The sequence below is a fragment of the Anarrhichthys ocellatus genome, unplaced genomic scaffold (assembly GCF_004355925.1).
Source record: "Anarrhichthys ocellatus isolate YVR2014 unplaced genomic scaffold, GSC_Weel_1.0 scaffold1, whole genome shotgun sequence".
Lineage (NCBI taxonomy): Eukaryota > Metazoa > Chordata > Actinopteri > Perciformes > Anarhichadidae > Anarrhichthys > Anarrhichthys ocellatus.
Genome location: NW_022280031.1, coordinates 9693512 through 9715931, shown reverse-complemented (window position 1 = coordinate 9715931; position 22420 = coordinate 9693512). Strand labels below are relative to the sequence as shown.

The following is a 22420-nucleotide window of genomic DNA, read 5'->3' as shown; positions in this document are numbered from 1 at the left end:
CTTGCTGTTCCCAGCAACAAAATTAAATAGTTTAGTATTGGTATGTATATATGATTAAATGGCTAGGTAAAAAAATTCTATGCTTAATCTAGGATAGCTAATAGACACTAAGCATATTGATGGGCAGTCATTTAGACAGGCAACGCTTTCGCCTACTATGAAAACAGATCCGTCAACAACATCGGCACTTTAGTCGGAGAGGGGTCCTTCACAACACGACGTATCTTTTTAAAACCAGAAGTCAAACTGCTTCGCTTTGCAACCAACCTGCCATCGTTTGAGCCTAATTCTGTCCGTATTTGCTCGTTCACTCTTCAGTGGAAAGATGCTGTCTATATTCAAATCTATCCCCTCGCACATGGTAAGGGATGAATATCGTATTTGTTGTGGAGCTGCATAGTTATCCTCGCTATTCATCTATGCTATTATTTCAAGCTAACGGAAGTTAACCAGTGCAGTGGTTAAACTAACGTTACGTTGGTAACAGCTGCTAGTTCAAATTGTGATATCCTTCAAAGCTAGGAGATAACCAACCATCCAGTATTCATTTAACGCAACCGTTATTTTGTTGTTGTAACGTTAACTTTAGTATAGCCATTAAGCTCATTCTTTATTACTGTAATGTTATTTAACCTGTTCCTAAGGTTAGTGTAGCGGTAAACGAAGCTTGTGGGCAACAGCCAAGTTTTACCAGCTATTTATTTTACACAGGTGGACCCACCACCCTCCGAACCTCAATCTGTGCTCATTTTGTTATTAATGTTTCTCTTTCTCTTGGGTTACAGGATTATAAAGGCCAAAAACTGGCTGAACAGATTTTCCAAGGAATAATACTCATTTCAGCGGTAACTAACCATGACTCTTGCAAAACATCGCACTAGTACGGCAGTGAGTTTTTACCTATTGTCAGGTTGACTGATAATCATTTTTATCTCTTTCCAGGCTATTGGATTTGTGTATGGTTTGATCGTTGAACAATTTGGGTGGACCGTGTACATCGTCCTGGCTGGCTTTGTTGTATCCTGTGTGGTAAGTTTTTTTTTTTTATTTTTATTTTTTTTATTTTTGCATTTTTATGTGCTTTATTTGAGGGAAGGCACTATACATAGCTACACTGTGCTCCCAGTATAATTAACTAGCCACTAGTCTGTTTACACAAGATAATGCGATAGATTAGTACAATTTGACAACATTATGACACATAGTTGCCTGTCTTGTGGTTGTATACGATGTAAATACTTCTTCCTGGGAGGCTTTACCAGACAGCATTTTATAATCTCTTTCTGTCCTTTACTGTAGTTGACACTGCCTCCATGGCCCATGTACAGAAAGAATCCTCTGTCCTGGCAGCCACCAATTCCAGACATCAGCCCGGAGTCCAGCCAAAAACCTCAGGAAACTCTCAAGAAGAAGAAACACAAATAACTCGCATCTGGTCCTGCTCGGCTGATAACGCATCCTGATAATGCATCCTTTTGTCTCACAGTTCGCATTTGGGAAAGAAAACATTGTAACAGTGATAAGTAATTACTTGTGTCCAAAAAATAAACATCTGATATTCTGTTTTATAAATGGGACATTTCATTTTTATTTAGAATCGATTTTTTTTGCAGGACTTATTGACGATGCTCTCGTTGCTCTCAATGAAACAATATTTTATTGAGGTCTTCAACATTATGGAAAATGGGTGTGAACAAAAGAAAAACATTTAAGATTTAATAGAAAATATTTAAATGTTAATATCTACAATACATTATCACATTATTGTGTTTAAGAAGCTACAATACAGCAGAAGTGATCTTCAAAGATACAGCATAGGTAAAACAGTTATTGAAATTCTAGCTTTCTTTATAAATAATCACAAGTATCCACTAAAAGTAGAACAAATGCTTTAACATGACTCAAAATCTTTGCATAGAAATCCTGAAAATTACAGGAAAAATAACAAATTCTGTGTTTGAAGAATGAGGGGAAAACAGCTTTACAGTCATTTACATAAGCTTGCTCGCACAGGAGCAGGTGCATTGTGGAAATTCCATGACAACCAGAAAGTGGCAATGCCAGAGAAGCAGATTGGTTTTTTGGCAGGAAACAGATTTTCATGAACAATAATGACCGTTTGAAAACAAAGACAAAGTTTCCTGTTTGAGATCTTTCAAGACTCTTGCCTCTCTTAACAAGTGGTGTCATAGAAATGTGTACGCTCCCGTATACACAGCATTCTCACTAAACATTGACGGCAATATCCTCAAAGAATTTCAGCTGCCTCACCATCACAGCATACGCTTGGTACTTTTCATCTCCCATCTGGTCACGAAGGCACAGCTGCAGGGAGAAAAGAGGAGGCCAACTGTGATCATTATGAACATCACAGATCAATTGATGATATTGTGCATGGCAAGTTAATCTATTCTAAGGTTTGATATGGTAAGAATATAAAATTGTATCTTAAGGTTTACTTATCATTTTAAACTAAGAAGTCGGTAACTTATTCCACTTGTAGCTCCATGCATAAAGACAACATTAAATTAAGCTAAACAATGCATTAGAAAATCAGTTGCTGTATATAACTTGCATCTTTGTGACTTCGCTTACCCTTCCTGGTTGGTATAGAAGTGCATAATGTATTTAACTAAATGTTACTGAACAGTCTCATGTTATACTATGGGTACAGTGTATATGATTTGGTGTGATGCGATTTACTTCTTTAAAAGCATACTTCTCGTTTGGTGTCATCCTCCACCTCCATGATTTCCAGAACTCTGTCCAGCAGCTTAACCCCCAGACCCTTCACCACATCTGTTCTCAGCTGTTCTATGGCTCTCCTGATCTTGGCGGGACCAGACGTGGAGCCTTTCGGAGAGAGAAGCTGGTTAAACACAAGAAAGCTCCAGAAGGGCTGACTGATGATAATAGAGTTTAAAAGTATCTCACCGATTGGTATTTCACCCAGTGAGAGATTCTCTGCTTCCTCTCGAGCCTTCCCATGAAGCACCAGGGTATCTCTGTACTTCCTGTTCAGTTTAAATTCTGGTAAAGCTGTAGAGCCAAAGCTGCCTTTGTCCGCCTCACTCACGGCGTCTACAATATCCATACTCAACGTCTGGGTCATCATGTGGACTAAATCTTGCATGTCGCTGGATTCAGTTTTCCGGCATAAATCATGGATTACACAGCAAATGTGTCAATATAGATTTTCCAGAGCTAATAATATAAATATAAATCAGTATGGTGACTACATTCTCTAGTCGTGTCTTTCACCTTTCCCTGCAGTCTCCCTCCGAACGTTCTGTGGAACTTGTGGATGAGCTGCACTCATCTTCATCAGACCTTTGCTCCGCCAATTTATCCTGCTTTGATGAAACACATCCCACTGTTGTGACCGTCATTTTGACACAGGCCTCTGTTTTAAATGAACTGTAAACTTATCTCATTAGAATCACAAGGCACATCGTTTCCTGTTGACCAAAAAGACGTTGGAAAAAGTGTAGCTCCCTTCGTATGATGTAGAATAGAATGTCCCATTGATGGGATGTCAGTACCTTACAGTTGGTCCCAGTGAGAGAGTCTGAAACAGATCTGGTTACTGGAGCATTGTAGTGCTCATCCTTGGTGGAAGAAACATCATAAGACGCCCTTCTTATCACACTAACATCTGTGGAAAGAGCAGGAAAGTAATCAAGAAAAGAAAAAAGTAAACTACTAACTACTCTTTTTTTATAGATTTGGAATAATGTATAAAATATTCAACCTAAAATGTGCAAGTTTGTTTCCCGCTGGGATTAAGTGTATATGTGTGTATGTGAGCAAGTGAACGCTTTTTAATTGCTGTATTCCAGCCTCCCATAACTTTAGTGTTCCTGTTGTTTTCTGTGATGGGTCTCAGGCTTCAGTTAGGAAAAGAGAGGAAGTACCTGGTTGGCTGGCAATCTCCCCGGACTGCCTCAGTCTTCTTCTCTCTCTGGCAGACAGAGGACGATCCTGGAAATACAATGGACCCATATTTTCTGTGATTAATAGGCTTCATCTGCTGATTTCAGCAAGAAAGACCAATATATCAAAGTCATCAGTCATTAGGACAGAAATAATGTTTTCATATTTTTTTGTAATTATTTAATATTTCAATCTTTTAGTCCAAACTATGGCCTCAAATGCTTTACATTGACTGAAAAAAATACTGCTTCAGGCAGAATGGATATACACGTATTTGCAGTAAAGCAGCTGTATACAGTGAGCAGGTGGAGGAGCACTCTCACCTGTGGCAGTGGTAGGAATCCATCCGCAGAGGAACTAACTGATGTGGAGGCTGCAGCTACGCTGGCTTTCTTGCCCTCTGTGCCCCTGCTGCTCCTCTTCCTGCCATCCGTGGCGATGCTCTTTACAGGAAGTGGAGGTAAAGGTCGAGGAGCAGTCACCTTGGACTAACAGGAGGCAAAAAAAGAGAAATATAAATTAAAATATATAAAAAAAGATTAATTGAATCAACTGAGTGTTGATCATTACATTTGTCATATTTACTGGCTGGCTATAGTAGTATAGTAAAAATGTACTTTCAAAAGATATTTTCAACAATCATATCTTGACTTGAACTCAGCATAAGTTGTGAGCGTCAAATGCAATGTGATGGTTCGTTTTAGAAAGACAGCAGCTGAACAAAAGTCAGAAGCAAAAGTAAAATCTTCTTTCTCTCAAATTTCCTGTTTCCCCATGAGGCACTAGCCTCAATGATACATTGAATCATGTAAGTGAACTGCTTTAAGATTCTTTTATATTTGAATTAAGAGCCCAACTTCCACTTCACGATCCGAAGTATCGCGTGACAATCGTTAGCTAATGTATCTGATGTTACCTTGTCCTGATCCCCATGTGTCCGTCTGATGTCCCTGCCTCTGTGCTGCTGCGCTACAGACGGGTCTGATGACACGTACAGAGGAGTTTGGTGTGGAGTGGTCGGACCCAGCTTATTTGCCGGTAAGGGAGACTCCTCTCGAACGGGCTCCTGAACAGACACAATTACACTTTTTACACTGCGGCAAAAATCTTTCCACAATACAGCTTATAGGCTTTATTCTGGCTAGAGTTCACAGAAAGAGTACAAGAACTTTAATGCTCACCAGTGTTGGAGGGAATGGCTCTAACAGCTTTTCAGTAGATTCTAGGCTATCCTATGAAGACATAAATTAACACGTTAAAAAAGTAGGCACGATCTTTCCCTGAGGAAACAATAGAAACGGCCATCTATCACTAGAGCACTTACTTGGATGTCTGAGGTGTGGTGTTGTGCCGGAGCTCCCTTGAGAAGGGTAACGGTGTCACTTTTCCCGTCCATATTTACGTCCGCAACCGTTTCAATATTTTCTATGTTGGATTTGTGTGCAGATCTTCTCTCATGGATAGAAAAGGTACCCTCGCTCTCCACTTCCAGCTTCGGGTTCTGCATGTCAGCCTCTTTAAGTAGCTCCATGGTATCATCCTTATCACCTCCATCTGACGTCTGTTTCTCCCCACCGACAGAAAATGTATCCCCGGGGCTCGGCGTGGCCTGTGGATTAATGTCTAACAATCCATTGGATGCCCTCCTCTCATCTGATACCGCCTTCAGAGGGGGCTTAACAGGGGACGGATGTGGAGAGGGATCTGGTTTTCCTCTCCCCTTGCTGTCTTTGTGCACACTGCGAGTTATAGGTTCATTACCTCGACGGTGGTGTGACACAACTGACTGGGGCCCCGGCACCTGTCTCTTTATCGGGTCCTCGTCTTCCTGCAGTTGGACATCGATGTTGCTGATCGTTGCCAGAGATGCGATGCTGGCTTCAAGAGCATCGGCTGAGGAGGGTTTGGGTGGCCGCGGCGTTTGGACCGGAGTGTCGTCTCCGACGCCGTCCCGAACTTTATGTTGATGTGATTTCTCTTCTTTCTGAGGATGAAGAGAAAAAAAAACTAAAAACAGAATCAACACTGACGATTCGCTGGCTTACTTCAGAGGTGAAGAAGCTTGGGTAAACGGGTTCAACTGGAGCAATCCACTGGACTGGTTTTGACCTCTCACTATAAGAAGATTATGGAATACATTTCAATACGTGAAAACACAGAAACTGTTCAACTGTCAATATTCTAGAATGTTATAATATATATATCAGTATTATAGTATTACAGCCTTACTATTCTATAGTCACTCACGCGTTTCACCCGGACAAGAGGTTCAGGCTGGGCACTTCTCTCAGGCATTGGCAGATAAGACCCCACAGGTGGTCCACTGTTGGCCCTACAATCACCACTGCCACACACAGCTTTCTTTCTTGACTTGGCAGTTTTTCTGGTAAGAACCAAATCAAACATAAACATATAAGAGAAGATATAGATTCTACTCAATGCTAGCAGCTCACTGTGGCAAAGGAACAAAAACAGGGGGGGGGGGGTAGAAACATATCTGACAGTAGAAAATGGTTCCAATTGAAGCATACACAGAAATAAATTCAATTTGCAGACAAAATATTGCTTTAAAGACATTAGAAATAACAGCAAGTCAGTCTGCCGTCAGTGCTACCTACTCCTTAGTGGCCTCGAGGAACATAGCAATTTGTCGTTTGATGTATGGCTGCCTGAGGATGAGTTTGACATCAGGCCTGTCTTCAGGTCTCTTACACAGCATGCTCTTGATCAGTTCTCCCAGCTGTAGATCATACCGACCGGGCATCTGTGGCAGCTGATGAGAAAACCAGAGAAATAGTTGTGAGTCATTGTGAAATAAATTACATTTCCAGAATCAGGTTTTGGAAAAATAGCATACTGTATAAAAGACAATTAATTACTAAACTCCCGATCAAGATTGCTAAAGTTACCAATTGAAAACCAACCGCTTATTCATTTGTGGTTCCTCGGGACAAATTAAGACTATTCCAAACTCGAGTCAGTTTATGGAGCTACAAATAATGTCCAGGAACTCTTCTGAGGCTCTCGGGAAATGACAAACAAACGTGAGCCTCAGATCAAATACTAAAATACGTATCCGTTTGCAAAAAGACGACTGCCGTCACCTGGAAAAGTATAACAATGTATCAAAAATAAAACCATTCAAACTTGACCTTAACAGAATATCTAATCAAATATATGTAAAAAGATGAAACCCACCTTTCCTTGTACAATGCGATAAACCAGTGAGTTCATGTCCTTGGCGTTGAAGGCGTGTTTCAGTGTGGACATTTCATACACACAGCAGCCCAGGGCCCATACATCTGACTAGAAACAAACAACATCGGTTTGTAAAGCAGCGATGATGACCCGTCACAAAGAAACTACACAGTGTCTGAGCGAACGACCATATTACCTTGTGGTTATAGGGTTTATTAGAGAAGAGCTCTGGACTCATGTAGTACGGGGTCCCTATGAGTGTGCTGGCCATATCATTCTGGTTCTCCAAGACTCGTGCAATGCCAAGGTCTCCAACTTTGATGATATTCATCTTGGTCAGGAAGATGTTCTGTGTTTTAAGGTCCCGGTGAAGAATGTTTCTCTCATGCAGGTACTGCAAAGCAAAATCACAAATGACTTCAGATGTCCCGAACTTGTATAAAGAATATAAATGATGTGTGACCTTGCATGGCCTTTCACTTTCAAACCACACCTGTAGTGCCATGGCTATCTGCACAAACCACTCCACAACCAGCCTCTCAGGTAAGAGTTCCCCCTTTTGCTGTTTGAGTCGGTGATAAAGGTCACCGGCTTCGCAGAAACCCATCACAATGTACAGCTGGCAGTCATCTCCTTCCCAAGACTCCCTGTACGTCACAATGTTGGGATGTCGCAGCTGGGAAAGGAGCTGCGCCTCCTGCTCTGCAGCACGCCGCTCCCGCTTTGTGGAGGTTGTTAAATTCAGCTTTTTTATAACATACTGTATAAAAAAAAAAAAAAAGAAGGAAAATATGCAGTCAGTTGGAAACAAAGGAAAACATTATTTTTGTGAAAAGGGACAAGATTCAGATATTAAAACGCTTGGAATCAAACATTAAAAGTCACCATAAGAGCATTTTCAACCAGTATACAATGAACAGAACTCAGTTTTAATTTACATTGACACACATATATGATTTTAGCTAAAGTTAATGACAACTCTTCTTCATCTGAATTTGTTTTTGTTGTTTTACATCTCAAGACCAAACTACAAAACGTCCTTTACAGGAGAGGGATAACAGACACCATGCTGGTTATAGCATTCATTATCCAGCTCCAGTTTGTTATAGTTGAATGGGTTCAAATAATCAACCTGTTGTTTCAAACCCTAGGAGGTTAACATTACCTTCACTAATTATTACTTTGCTTCGTCATGTCTTAACATTAAAGCGTTTGCTCCATTAATCTCAAACATAACGTCAAAGAGCGTAATGTTGACTGTGAGGTTTTAGCATTCTTTAGCTAACTTTAAGCTAGTTGAAGCTTAGCTGGGTCTTTTGAGCAGTAAAGCTACAACGTTACGTTGTTTATATTTGAGCTATTGTTGGCTGTGTTGAATTCCACACATAGGTTTTTGTTTCTCACCTGTTTTCGGTCGGCTTTGTGTTTCACCAAGTTCACCTCCCCATAGCTCCCTTTACCAACGACCCTGATGAAAACATAATTATTCATTTTTCTTCAAAACGCTTCATAACCCCTGAAAACGCTGAAAAACGCTACGCGACTTTTCCAGCAACGATAACGGTTTTATTTCGTCCCATACTCCAGAGATAAGCATATGAAATCTGTTTAGAAAACTTCGCACTAACTAGCTCACTTTGTGCCAGCGTTGAGATTTTGAAAACGCAGGAAATCAGCAGCAGTTCGATAGTTTTTCGTCACTAGGCAACTGTCACCTTAACTGCCAACGACGACGAGAGGGTCCGACTGGAACGAACACAGCGCCGTGTGCACCACAGCGCCCACCAGCGTCTGCATCGAGAAACAGTAACAGCTTTACTAGAGGAACGTTCAGAAGCAGCTGCACCAATAGGCCATTCTATGGACTGTGTATAAGAAGGGACATTCTTTATAAATGCCCTGCTTTTACTTGATAAATTCTTTATTTACAAATGTAGAAGTATAATAATTAAATCAAAATTGTTTTTGCGTTTTTGACAGATCCCAGAAGCAGGTTTCAACATTTCTTAGTGTATCTTTTCTCACCTGCAATTGTACAATGCCAAATTGTTGAATGTTTCTCTTTTTTTTTGTGCAATTGCTAAAATACAATTTCTATATACTGGGCCATCAAAAAAACAAATACACAAAATATGAATTATCCTACATCTCGTCTAAAAGCAAACACTTCATTCAAAAATATATAAATTGGTATTTTTGCTTCACAACTTCACACGAACACCAAATAAATAGCTCTTTCTACATGCAACCTGATGTATTATAAGTGCTAAGTATAAAACACTATTATCTAAAGTTTTTGACATTTTCATATAGCCTGCTGTCAATATATATGAACACAAATGCAATGGGGGAACAGATACATTTTTTTAAATTTAAAATACTAATTTACTCATAACAATATGAGACACAATTACTTTAACTGAAGATGACATGAATATAGATTCTGTATTGTACTGTAAACAAATGTGTTGCAATTAAAGTCCTCTAACTCTCTCTACAAAAGTGGCCTCCTCACACCCACCAAAGAGCAAACCTGAATCCTATATATCGTGTTTAAGCTCTTATTTCTAAGTGACAATTAGTCCCAGGTAATTTCTCATGTGCATTGATTGAGTGTGGTGTTTCGGTGGCAGGCTTTTAGTTTTGAATGGTGTGTCTAATGTTAATAACCTCATGTACTTATTTGCAAAAAAATGTCTTATAGAATCTCAAACTTAGTGTAAAGCAGACAATGAGCTTACAGTTTAGCATATGTGTAAAGGAAAAATAATTTACCAACGATTTGACATGATAGTGTTCTTCAGGGTATTGGTTATGGTTTAGCATACCTGGTCAATATAAAGGCTACATGAGTTAGTTGTACCGCAAGTAGTTTTGTGTCTTGGCAGTTGTGAAAAGTAGCAGAGGTAAAGCAAGAGTCCTGGGTGTAATAAAAACACAGGTGTAATCAATTATTTTAATCAGGTTGGGTTTCATTTAGCCAGCACACAATACCAGGCCCTGCCGGTGGGCCAAATGTTGGGTCATTAAATCGTTGTGTTAAAGTTATGAGTTCAACCTGTCTGCCATAAAGAAATGCAACAATTGTATGGGAATTAAGATCTAAAAATAAAATAGTAATTTAAAAAAGCAAATAGTCACTATAAACATTGATGACATCAAAATGAAAACAAATAAAATGCACAACACAAATATTTAGTTTACTTAGCCTAAAAGTGCACCCGATTTGATTCACAGCATCACAGCATACTTTCGGTCAGATTGATTCTGTAGACTTGCCTTATACTTGACTTTGCCTGTTTGGGGTCATGCAATCCACTAGATGGAGCACAAGACCACCACAAGCTGAGACAACACAAATTCAGTGTAACCAAGTCTGTTTGCACCTGGTAGGGTGAATAGACAAGGAGTCCATGTGGGCTTTATTCTAGGTTTTATTTGAGAACACACAAATAATGAATCACAAATAGATTCATTAGATTGGTTTGGTATTGGTGGTTCTATTTAATTCATAAAAGTATATACTAACAACGCACCCACTGGTCCACTCGCATAAGACGCAGATAACCAAAACCAAAACAAAGATTCAATTGAGCATGGATATGAACGTGCGAAAACAAACAAAGTAATGAAATGAAAGTACAAGATAAAGCATGCAATATACAGACAGGACTTTGTGTAAGAAATTGAAGCATGACAGAGAATGAAACACAAAGTGAACAAATTAATGAGCCTTAGGAGTACTTGCATGCCTACTGTGTTTGTGAACTTTACCAGCTCGACCAAATCGAGATCTTAAATAAGTGATCACGTGGTCCAGAGTTTTAGAAACGCAAGTCTATAATTGTCGCTATACTCATGCCATTAGGCTACTACTTTATACAATCACGGCTAATCGTCTCATTACTACCATGTTAGATTGTGGCAATGTCAGCTGTCAGTTGGGGGTATTTGCAACAACTATGCGCGTCTTACCGAGACTGCACGCCCCGGCGCCTACACACCTCCAAGCATTCCATCCCACACTACAGCATGAGTGTAACGGGTGGAGGCCGAGAGGTGACCAATAATGTCCCAGAGCTGTTTACCTGCGCCACAGCTCGAGCGGCGATTGGTCCATTGGCTGTCCCACCATGCGGTGACGTCAGGATTAGCGCTGCTGGTGAGGTTGCCAAGTATAGATTCCGTACGAGAGCGCTCCGAGTAGTAGAGACCGACAGACACGGACACTGGACACGGCCGTTGGACCCTACCGACTGTTACATTTCAGGTATGAACGACTGCCGCTACACTAACTTTAACTCCGACTATTTCCCAAAAGGCTGCATGGATGTTGGAGCGCGCTTTCCTGCCAGTGGTTTTTTGACAGCTCATTTCCTCGCAACATTTATCAGTAACGTTAGCTGGCATTAACGGGGCGCTTTACCTTTCGCCCCGTGTAATGGGGACTTTTCGTGTGAAGGGGACGTTGTAACAACTGTTCTTTGAGGGAGATTGCGTGACTTTAAAACTATCAGTAGCGTTGCCACATGGGAGGCTGCTGAAGTTCACATGGAGAGACTTGTGTGTGACAGAAGCTGCACTTTCGAGCATCAGATACTGTCATGGAATATGGGAGTAACTGCAGTGACCAATATGGCAAGACTATCCTCTGAATCAATGTGATAATAAAGTCAAGTTTATACAGTGTGGTCTGACGTGACGTGCATTTTTTTGTTTTTACCCCTTCCCCTAATTTCTCACACACACACACCAACTCGTCTGTCTGTGGGGATCTTGTCTGCCTATCAATTAATAAGCTTTAAGAGGAGATTTGGTGTGCGTCATTGGCACCAGCTGACCAATTAGACTGCTGTTAGAAATCTCTCTGTTTGCCATTCAGCCAGTGAATGCATAGAGTTGGTGGATCTAGGGCAGTGCGGTTTTGGACAGGCACTATGGCAACTCTGATGAGTTATTCCAATATGAGTTTATGAGGTCGATGTGTTAGAATTAGACATCTTTATTGTCGACTCGCATGGGAATTTGTCTCAGGCTTCACAGACATGCATACACTTGAAAAACGTCCCTTGACATGGGTTAAAATAGGCTACATGAGATTTAAAAAAGTAAATAGTAAGTGGGCCAAGCAGTTGGGATGAAAGTGCTTAAATATGAGCAATTACTGCATATCTTAAATATACATCACAAACAGGAAATCTCAAAGTGCCTCTTAACTGCTCCCTGTGTTCATGCTTTTCAACAAGTTGCTCTTGGCACGCAGACAAAAGCACTTTGTCAGTTCAACCGTGAGAGAGAGAATCATTTTTGTTGTCGTTGTACTAGATGTGTAAATGGAGTTTTTATTATGCTGGCTCCAACTTCTTCGAACTGTATGTAAGAGGCTATTAAAGCCACTAAGATAACACATGACAGAAGTTATAAAAAGGATTACCGTCCTTCAAAAATTCATTATACTGTATGAAATGTGATCCCAAACGTGGGTAGCGGGATGTGACAAATAGTGCTGAGCTTTGGTCTTCCAGCCGATGTCTCCTGCAGCTCTGGAAGCTTTAAAGATCAGAGATGTAGCTATGCGCCCGACTTAACGATGCCCTGAAAAGAAGAAGATGAAAATGATTAAAAAAACTGTAACAGGAATGCAGTCCGTTGACATGAGTTAAGTCTCTGTTGCTTAACTTGGCAGCAGAATCTTCTCACAGTTTTGAACTGTGCTGTAGATTAACTGCTGAGATATGAAATAATAGTCATAAATGTAAGCTTAAAAAAACCCAATATTTGACAGTGTTTAAAGACAAAGAGGAGCCACGGTCAAGTTTTAACTTAACTGTTAGACATCTGGTTTTAATGTTAACTCCATGAGTTTTTCTGTTTATATGTTTGGTTATTTGTGTGTGTGTGTGTGTGTGTGTGTGTGTGTGTGTATTTATGCACGTGTTGCAAAAAGTTCTAACACCATTGCAAACAAAATGTCACACTCTAACACAGTTCTCACTTGTCATTTCGTCACGTTTAACTGTGGTCGTGTGTACATGTGTGTGTTTCTTCTGTCTACTGCACATCACAGGAATGGGAAACCAGTGAGTACAGCGACACTCTTTAGTGTAAAGGATGAATGCTGCATGTCACATACTAGTCAAGGATTGTGGTTTTGACATCGTGCATCTCCCTATTTCCAGCCGCTTCAATCCTTTTGCTTCTTGGGTTGTTTTTTTCTGAGCAGCTTATCTTCACCCGTTGGCCAAAAGTCATGTCATCAGTGGACATGGAGGGGCTGTTTTTGGCCTTCTACATGCTCATACGATACCTGCATGTGTCTCTCTCCTCTTCTATCCCGCATTTTGAAACTTGCCCCTTCATGCCTTAAACTTAAACCGTATTCTGCTGTTTACAGCAGTTGCTTGTTTGAAAAACAGACCCCCTTGCTCAACTTTGTCCTGAAAGCTCCAATTGTTTGAAATATGTTATTTTGAAATGTTATATAAAGTTGCCTAATGTAAAAAAATATCCAGATGTTTGTGCCATTGAAGTGAAATCCAAATGTTTTGAAGGAGATTTAGCTGCATGTTGGTATTTCCTGTCGACTTCTAAACAAACCCGTGATAAGCAAGCGTTGATGCATTCATAGATTTTAAATGACTTTGATGTCCAATGTCACACATTCTCAGCGCATGAATTAACATGAATCTCAATGAATCTCCATATGAGCGAGGTGAGATGCTACAAACAAGCAGTGTGTGTGACGTGTTCACTGTTTCTCTGACTTCAGTGTTTCCTTCAAATGGTCTTATCCTGTTCAGGTTATTTTTAGCCTCAAGGTTACTACTCTCTAAAAATATGTACTTTAATAGCCTGTCTAAATAATACTGAGGTTAGAGCTGCAACTGTTATTTTAGTTTTTATTTAATCCTTCTTGATACATCTTTTCAATGCATCAAATAACTGTTTAGTCTATAAAATGTTCACAAATCTTCACATTTAAGATTTGCAATCAGCAAATGATTGATATTTGCGCTGAATAAATGATCAATTCATATTTGTATAATTATCACGAAATATTTCTGTGTCGCCAAGCTAGTTAGTTTAAGCATTACATTACATTACAGTCATTTAGCAGACGCTTTTATCCAAAGTGACTATACAATTCAGATCCTATCACACCGTATAGGCACAGCTACGGGAGCAACTTTGGGGTTAAGTGTCTTGCTCAAGGACACATCGACATGCGACTAGCGGAGCTGGGGATCGAACCGCCGATTGTCTGATTGAAGGACGGCCCTGCTCTCCACTTAGCCACAATCTCATAGTCCTCAACCTCCAATCCAGACATTCAAAAGAGTCTCAACATTACAGAACATACAAAAACGACCCTATTATTTGCATAAAAACTGTCATGTATCCTTTTGAATTGTTAGACATGGATTAGTACGCATTGTCCTACTCCAGACTATTTTCAATGAAAAGATTTTTTTTTTTTTTTTTTTTGAAATCATGCTCGGTAATGGATCCTCGCTTCTCAAAGAAAGAGGCCGGTGTCAAGTTGAAGATGTGCTGAGGAATAGAGTTACAGTCTACTGTCTATTGTTTGTTTGTCCCCTACAGTAGGTATTAAAGTAACAGAGGCTCCAGTACGGCATATTTACGGCTTTTTTAGACTAGACTTCCTCTTAACACTTCCCCTAAGCACATGCCTTTGCATGCTGTTTCATCATGCCAAGTTTAGAGATACTTCCTTTTACTATGGTTGCTTTAAATGGCATGCAAAATGCAGTGGAGGAAATGATGAATGACATCAGGTTAAATGTTCAGCTGTACCCTTTGTTCCTAATATTTGCGGTTACATTGTTCAGTGAGTTTATATCAGATGCTGTATGTCGTGTGTATGTGGTCAGGTTGTATAGTTTTTCACTGCTTGTGTGTGATATGTCCTTCTAATCCATATCCAATAACCACACACAGCTTATGTGTGTGGGTTGTTTTTTTTTTGTTTTTTTTCAAACTAAACACAACACTCTGCAGCCAGCCATCGAAGTGACCGTAATGATTTCCACCTTAGATGCCACCTGCCATCAGACACTAAAGCGATGTCGTCTCTCGGATACCGTAGCAGCTCTTTGGGGTTTCCATGGTGACATGTATGAAGCCGCTTTCTGACATTAGTGAAGGCGGCGAGAGGGCCACCAAATTGGTGTGTGTTTGTGTGTGTGTGTGTGTGTGTGTGTGTGTGTGCGCGCGCAGCAATCAGTGACTGCACCTCAATGCAGCTAGAAGAGGCCCTGTCCTATCAACATTTATTCAGAGATAAAAGCAGTGTTACGCCCACCCGAGTCTACTGGTTAATGCCACTTATTAACAATTCAGCATTTGAATAAGTTGACTCTGAACCAATATGGGAATGATTCATTGTGCCATCATCTGAAGTCTTTAACGATATTGCTCTTGTACAATCCAGAACAATACGTTGCATCATCTCACACAGACGGAGTGTGAAGTTGCCAGGCAGGCAGCAGGAACAGAGGAGTGAGGCATGCTGATATGAACAGGGCTATTTTAGTCTTCCAGGTCTTAGAGTTATAGGCACTTTCTGGGTTTAGATGATGATGGCTGTGACAGCAGGGTCCTCTGATCACTCCCACTCTTTAGAGCGTGGTGAGTGAGCGTGAGTGTTAGCTTCTTCTGAAAAAACACGAGCAAGTGAGACAAAAGTAGAATTAACATTGTTTGTGTCTTTTCTTGACTCTTAAAGGAAATGAGTGTTTTTTTTTTTTTTTATGCTTTGATTTGCCCCAGTTTGTGAAGCTGCTTTGTATCACCTCACTAAAACTTGAGCATTACACAAGCTCGGTTAAGTCTCACACACACACACCGTACACATAAGCTGACATTTAATAGACAGGCGAGCATTTGAGTTTTGGCTCTTCGAATCATCTGCGCCTCCTCAGACAGAGGCTCATCTTAAAGTGTCACTCACATCATTGTAGGTTTGACGAGACCATTGTAAGCACCGGGGTATAATGCAGCTCTAACACTGCTTGGCTGTGGTATAAAAATTTTATATTTGAACTCATTCTTCTCCAACAACAGTCGGGATACGAGAGTGAAACTATAGTTTACTTATTACCTCAGTAGATATTGGCCATGACTTTTAGCCCTCCAGGCCATAAATTCCACGCTTGCCGATCATAAAGATTTTTGACTGCCTACACAAACGATGACTCTGTATTTACCTGTGGCAAGTATTTCAGTATAATGGATGAAATGCAGCCGAAGTGAAAATTGTTTTAGCGAGGAAGCATTTAGCGCATTCTTAACTCACCTGAGACACTAGCCATCGTCTATGTAACAGACCGAACGGTTCTGCAACAGTCTGTCTGTCAAGCTGCTTGTGATATCTTAAAAATTAGGACAGTTCGTTGCTTGAACCTGAAATAGAAGTTGTCCTTTTAGCATCATGAGATTCGATTGTGCAATTAGTTACTTCACTTCCTTATGTGACCCACAGAGCTAATGCAAACGCCAGCCATCAACCCCAAAACAAAGTAATGCTCGCACAACAATAGGACCTGATCTAACTTGTGTCTTTTACACTTGGTTAATATTAACTACTTTAATTGCCTCTGTCAGTATTTCCAGACATGACATCATGTATTGCATACTGTTAGTGTGTCATCACAACTGATGTGTGCAAACACTGTAAAAAATCCTCGGATGTCATAAAAATATCCAAATGTTGATTCACTTTCATACAATCAACCATATAAGAAAAGTGAGCCGCACAATAAGTGCAGTGTTGCATTTATTGCAGGTTGGAGATGGAAACAGTTAAACTGTTGGTATTAATGAGCTTCTTCTCCTTATCCTCTTTTTCTTCACTAGTATTGTTTCGGACCGTAACACCAAGAAGATGCCACTGGGTGACGATTGCCATGCCTGGAAAAAGAAGACCACAGACGTGAAGGATCAGTTTGACTTCAAAGAGATCCTGGGAACGTAAGTTTTTGTCAGTGCCAGCGGCAAAACCACTTGTGTTTCAGCTTTGTATGATTGGCTTTGTCACACTCACAATAACACAACCGCGCTTTGAATGAAAGGTGCTTGTTTTTTGCATTTAATACGAATCAGTTAACCGTTCTCTTAGATTGATGAAGCACAGACAATTTGAATTTGTTTTGTTTCTGACCCTTTAGTGTGGAATTGAATTTTATAAATTATCATGCAAGTATTTGGGCAGATTGCTGTGTAATTGCTCAATAGACCGTAACTTGGTAGGGATGGACTGGCCATGAATTTATTACAAGACTCGTGATAAGGTTTAACGTGTCAATGCTCTAAGTATATTTATCCTGGGCTGCTCCTGCCAGTGTCCCTAGATAAACAGCTTGATGCTTAATCGGACATAACAGGCTCTAATGGGAACCTGATGTGGTGCAAGCGGCACACATTCGGTAATTGTGTCAGTGCAAAGCCAGCAGTAGCAACAACGCTGTTTTTTTCAGGCCTTGGTAATTTCATGGTTCTTAACAAATTTGCTTATGTCAATGTAGGTGGTGTGGCACAGATAAGTTTGTTTTAATGTCGTGGATCATGTGGTGCAGTGCAATTTGGTGCGTTTGTTTTGGCATGAAATTGCACCTGCATTAAATATAAACCTCTCTAAAAATTGTAAAACACAACATTTAAAGCAATGAATACAGTCTGTCCATGCTGGTTAACTATTTCCTTCAGATTCAAGTAAAATAATGCTGAGTACAGGAGGAGTCCCGAGCACCTTTACAGGTCTGGGACAAAACTCCAAACACCATTTTTCTTGGTAATCAAAATATTTTCCATCAAATAAACAGGCTTATTTGGAAGTAGTCAATGTATGCAGTCTAATGCAAATGATTACAATAACCCTGCAGCAGATTTTCAGTAATAGAATAGTACTGCAATATCATCTATGTGAAGCTTCTAATGCTCAATTTGTTGACACTGTGTCATCAGAAACCTGTTGATTTTCCTCTGTGTCACAGTGTCAATAAACCAGCCACAAAGCATGACATTGAGAGGCTCATATTCTGCTCCCTTCATGTAAATGATTGTAGGCAGAACATGAGAAACACCTCTTAAGGAAATGCAGTTCAAAGTGAAACAGCACCGCTAATATTAAGCCTCATAAATTACCTCCACTGACACGCTTCATAAAAGTAGGAATTATTGCTGGGCCGCTGTATTAGATTACATCAGAATGCACTTATGTAATGAAGTGGTAATTCTCAAGGATCCGTCAATGGACTTTACAAGGCACAATACAGCTAGATCTAACTAATCAACAATAATTAAAAAAATAAATATAAAATTGCTCAACACAGTGCAACTTAACTACGTGTAAAAATGAGTTTTAATTGACATCAGTTCTAACCTTGGATTCTAGCTTCTCATTCTTTCACCGTGTGTTTATGTCTGCACAGCTGGTGAGTGTGACACATTTGGGCAGGGGAAGGGCTGTTTTTGTACTGTGAGTAATTAGTTTTATTTCTATTTTGAGGACAAGACTTTTTGCTGTGACGATGTTCATGCGCGTGTGTCTATAACACATACATTTAATATTACATAACTTCAGTACCACATGTACGCTGGGATCAGTCCTGCTTCAGGCCAACATGTGTTCCTACATTCATCCATTATCTTTAACCGCTTACCCTGACAAGTCGCCAGACTTTTGCAGGGCTGACATATACAGACAGACAACCATTCACGCTCACATCCTGCAGTAGAGCCCGTAAACGAGGTCTTTGTATGTTTGTGTTTTGGGTCTTAAAAAAGGCATGGGTCCATTTTTGTGTTGTGCAAAAATTCTTTTAATCACTTTTTTTTTTTGTTGATATGCAAGGTTTTCAGCACTATTCTGTATTTTTGATTGACCTGAAAATTAAAGTGTATAAATGTACAAATGTACATGTCTTGTTGCAAGACATTGGCAAGTTAAATCCCATATCAACAGAAACCTGCTTTCTGTGAATAGTCTTGCACTGTGGAGTACTGTTGGGGTATTTTGAGTCATGTTGGATGGGTCTGTGTTGTGACTCTGCTGTTTATTCTGCTTTTCCTGGAAAGCTGTCTTAGACCTCTTCACTTTTTAGGGCAGTGTGTGTGAGTATACACTGTCTGTCCTATATTTATGCAAGTGAGCAGGAACCTAATTCTGGTAGCAGGACACTTGTCGAAACCCAAAAGCAATTTGGTGCTCACAACAATAGAGCATATTCCATCACCAAGACAGGACCATCTCTGTCCTCTTGACCTCTCCTGGGGTCCTCCTGTCTAAATGGTCCTGCTATCCATCCCACAATGAAGCACTTGCCCAGCTTTCCCAAAATTGGCAGAAGCAATTTGGAACCCAGTTTGCTCTCGAAGAACAAATTACTCTGAGAGTGCACTGCAGTTAAGTGTAACTTTTTTTAATCCTACTTCTCTGTTTTATGATCCTTAATCATGGGTGCTGAGTGTCATGAGACAGGATGTTTATCCAAGGTGTTCCACTTGATGCGCCTTCTACAAACACCCACATCCTTGTTAGCCCAGGATTAAGATGTGTGAACACAAGCTGAATCCAAGATTACACCTAAGCGTGTATTGTGAGTTTATGAAGCCATCCGTCGCCTCTTGAATTATTGATGCACACAGAGTAGAAACTATCTTGCAAGTGCCTGATGAAAAGGACTGAAGTAACTTCCACAGTTACAATTATTGCAACAAAAGTCTTGATGGAAACTTACCCTCCTTCTTGTCGGTATCTATCTCTATCTCTAATAAAGGACAAATCCCACTCAAAAGAAAAGCTGCAAAGGCCAAATAATCTGCTGCCAAATTTGCAGGTGTGTTGACCAGAAAATGATTAATTATTTAAGATTTATGGGAATCTGACTCCTTTCTGAAAGCATATGACCGATAAACTTGCAAGGGCAACAGTGATCTTCAGTTAAAAGGGATGACTGAAATGACAATGCTTAATGGTATGCAACCCAATGCGGCTAGTTTCTGTAAATGTGATCCATGAAATGTGTAGATTATTTTGCTAGCACCCTGTGTATCTGGACACAAGCAGGATATGATGTACAGGTAAATACAGTATAGCAGTATCAAGCCTTATTGAAGTTGTATTAGTGTACGAGTACAATTAATGGGTACATACATGAACATGTCTGCCCGTTCTTTCAACGCTCTCATTGTCCTCCCTTCAGTCCTCCACCTGCCCCGGGGTTTGGTGCGGAGCTTGTTTATGTAGAGATCACCAGCTCACCGCATTACTCAGCTGTGCGCCACATTCGTTCGCAATTGCTTGGATTGTTGTCTTGGTAACAACAGGAGACACTTTCCATAATGGACTCAAACAGTCACTATGGAAACAAAGTTTTTTGATAGGCTAATAATAATCCTCCAACGGGTGCATGTGTGTGTGCATTGTGCAAGAGATGAACTCGCGCTCTCTTTTACGTGAAAACACAGAAAAGATGACGTACAGATATTTCTCTTTAAATGTGCTCATGTTTCTAGAGGCTCCTTCATTGATATTTCATCCATGAGGGAGATGCACTGTGTGCTACAAATAACCTCATCACTGAATACCTTTTTCATCACGTCTAACACATGAGCATATTGAAATCATCATATTCAAGTATCAAATTGATTATCTTGTTTCTGTGTTTAGATGTAATAGATGATGTTATCATAAGTACACTATTACAACAAATAGTTCATACGTTTGAATATTTCTTTAAAATGTCTGAGTTTAGTGACACAAATAGTAATTATGCAGGAGCTTAAACCAGATACTAGTGGTACTGAATCCCCAGCTGCTGCCACATGTTTTTGTAATCAAAACAGATGGGAATTAATAATGCACACACGGGCAACGGCACTGTCACTGCAATCAACTCAAATCCTCTCTTGCGTTCCTTCTTTTCTCATTTCTACTTATGTTAAACTATCCCCCTCTTCCTCTTTCTCTCTCAGTTCATTTCCTTCATGCTTTATTTGCATGAGTGTAACAAAGACAATATTGCCAAGGTGTCAAGTAATAATGAGATTAAAAAGGTGTCTGTCTGTCCAACCCAGCCCGAAACTCTGCCATCACAAATCCAGCTCCCCATCCCTGTCACCTGCTCTCTAACTGTATCCTGGTTTCACACTGTGTTGGCTGTGGAACAGTGTGTCCTGCATCCCTGTTTTTAGTTGTAGCTGAATGCTTTCATTTAACAGGGCTCAGGACACAACAGGGCCAAACCATTTATTTTCAATGAGACAAAGTATAATTAATCTACTGTTACAGTTAAATTGTGGGTAACTTTAAAAACCTTTTTATACCATGTCACACATACATGCCCACCTATCCAGACCTTCTGGCTTCCCCAGTGCTTCCCTTGGCTTTATTTCAAATATTGCGCTCTCCAGCATACGTTGTTCAGAATGTCGGCATTCAAACCTGCTTGTGGATTCACAGGACACGTATTTGCAAAAGTGATATTGATATTTTCTGTTTTTCGCTGTGACTCTATTACATCACTATTTTTAGCATTGCACCAATTCTACTTTCATGTCCGTCTCAAACAACTCTACCAGTTCACAAGTTTATGCCAGACAGTCATTAGGAATTAATGTACTCTGGATCTGTAAGTGCTGTAATATTGATGTAACATACTGCCAAATAAGTTATTAGAAAGATTCTTGAATTCAATAACATAAAAAGCTGTTCTTCGTTTTGTTGTTTTTTTATTTCCACGTTCCCACACTCGGCTGCCAGCTTCGAGGTTTCTCTACTGATGACAAATTGCACTAATGGGCCATGTTGCCTTTTCTGACATTTGAATGAATGCCGAGAGCAGCGAGGGGAAATTCTCTGCACTTTCAGCCCAGAATACATTGCGAAACACAGAGGGGATGGAGGGACGGGGTTAGGGATGAAGTGAAGGGTAGGGGAGCGTGTTGTAATCATCTAAAGTCGTTACGGCTGATAGATTGGCCCCCGCCTGTTTCTGTCACTCATGTCGAACGGTGACCTAGCAGCCCAATGCGCTGGCTGGCTCTATGATCTGCTGGTTGGCTTCAATTGATTTGGGAAAAGTTGTGAATGTGTGGGTGAGGGTGAGACACACAGTTTTGATTATGTTGTTCGTCTGTTTTGTCTGCACTGATGGTTCAGAGTTGTTCTGTATAGCTTTCCTCTTTGTGTCTTCTTCTTGATGACCTTTTCCTCCAGTGTTTCTCTCTCTCTCTCTCTCTCTCTCTCTCTCTCTCTCTCTCTCTCTCT

General features: G+C 40.3%; 3 protein-coding genes across 5 annotated transcripts in view; 2 read left to right on the top strand and 1 right to left on the bottom strand.

The window, feature by feature from the left end:
• Positions 1-206: 206 nt before the first annotated feature.
• On the top strand, positions 207-1572 carry spcs1 (signal peptidase complex subunit 1). Its single transcript, XM_031854745.1, has 4 exons — positions 207-361; positions 786-845; positions 943-1029; positions 1300-1572. Exons 1-4 carry the CDS (start codon positions 326-328, stop codon positions 1423-1425), a joined length of 309 nt encoding a protein of 102 aa, XP_031710605.1. The 5' UTR covers positions 207-325; the 3' UTR covers positions 1426-1572.
• Positions 1444-9999, bottom strand: nek4 (NIMA-related kinase 4). Of its 2 annotated transcripts, none has more exons than XM_031854724.1 (17): positions 9960-9999; positions 8536-8922; positions 7625-7891; positions 7328-7525; positions 7132-7239; positions 6552-6706; positions 6181-6316; positions 5258-5917; positions 5115-5165; positions 4850-4999; positions 4257-4421; positions 3915-3981; positions 3543-3655; positions 3262-3353; positions 2935-3137; positions 2720-2853; positions 1444-2325 (listed from the first exon to the last, which is right to left on the bottom strand). In XM_031854724.1, the coding sequence occupies exons 2-17, from the start codon at positions 8620-8622 to the stop codon at positions 2227-2229; spliced, it is 2685 nt and encodes an 894-aa protein (XP_031710584.1). In that variant the 5' UTR covers positions 8623-8922; positions 9960-9999; the 3' UTR covers positions 1444-2226. The 2 variants fall into 2 exon arrangements, with proteins under 2 accessions (XP_031710584.1, XP_031710593.1); XM_031854733.1 differs by having other exon boundaries at positions 3262-3350.
• Positions 10000-11149: 1150 nt separating this feature from the next.
• Positions 11150-22420, top strand: part of camk1b (calcium/calmodulin-dependent protein kinase Ib) — a 33294-nt gene continuing 22023 nt past the window's right edge. Inside the window, exons 1-3 of one of the 2 annotated variants that reach the window (XM_031842771.1) lie at positions 11150-11401; positions 13199-13211; positions 17008-17121. In XM_031842771.1, coding sequence (XP_031698631.1) covers positions 11164-11401; positions 13199-13211; positions 17008-17121 — 365 coding nt within the window. In that variant the 5' untranslated portion in view covers positions 11150-11163. The remainder of the gene's footprint in view (positions 11402-13198; positions 13212-17007; positions 17122-22420) is intronic. The other variant, XM_031842816.1, reaches the window with a different exon arrangement.

What these genes read in the sequence shown, in the direction of transcription:
- nek4 (XM_031854724.1), bottom strand. Translation starts at nt 8,622, where the DNA reads ATGAATAATTATGTTTTCATCAGGGTCGTTGGTAAAGGGAGCTATGGG. An exon ending in AGATAGCCATGGCACTACAG is followed by an intron (nt 7,526 to 7,624) that starts GTGTGGTTTGAA and finishes TTTGCTTTGCAG; the next exon opens with TACCTGCATGAGAGAAACAT. An exon ending in GATTCCTACCACTGCCACAG is followed by an intron (nt 3,982 to 4,256) that starts GTGAGAGTGCTC and finishes TTGTATTTCCAG; the next exon opens with GATCGTCCTCTGTCTGCCAG.
- spcs1 (XM_031854745.1), top strand. Translation starts at nt 326, where the DNA reads ATGCTGTCTATATTCAAATCTATCCCCTCGCACATG. An exon ending in AATCTATCCCCTCGCACATG is followed by an intron (nt 362 to 785) that starts GTAAGGGATGAA and finishes CTTGGGTTACAG; the next exon opens with GATTATAAAGGCCAAAAACT. An exon ending in GCTTTGTTGTATCCTGTGTG is followed by an intron (nt 1,030 to 1,299) that starts GTAAGTTTTTTT and finishes CCTTTACTGTAG; the next exon opens with TTGACACTGCCTCCATGGCC.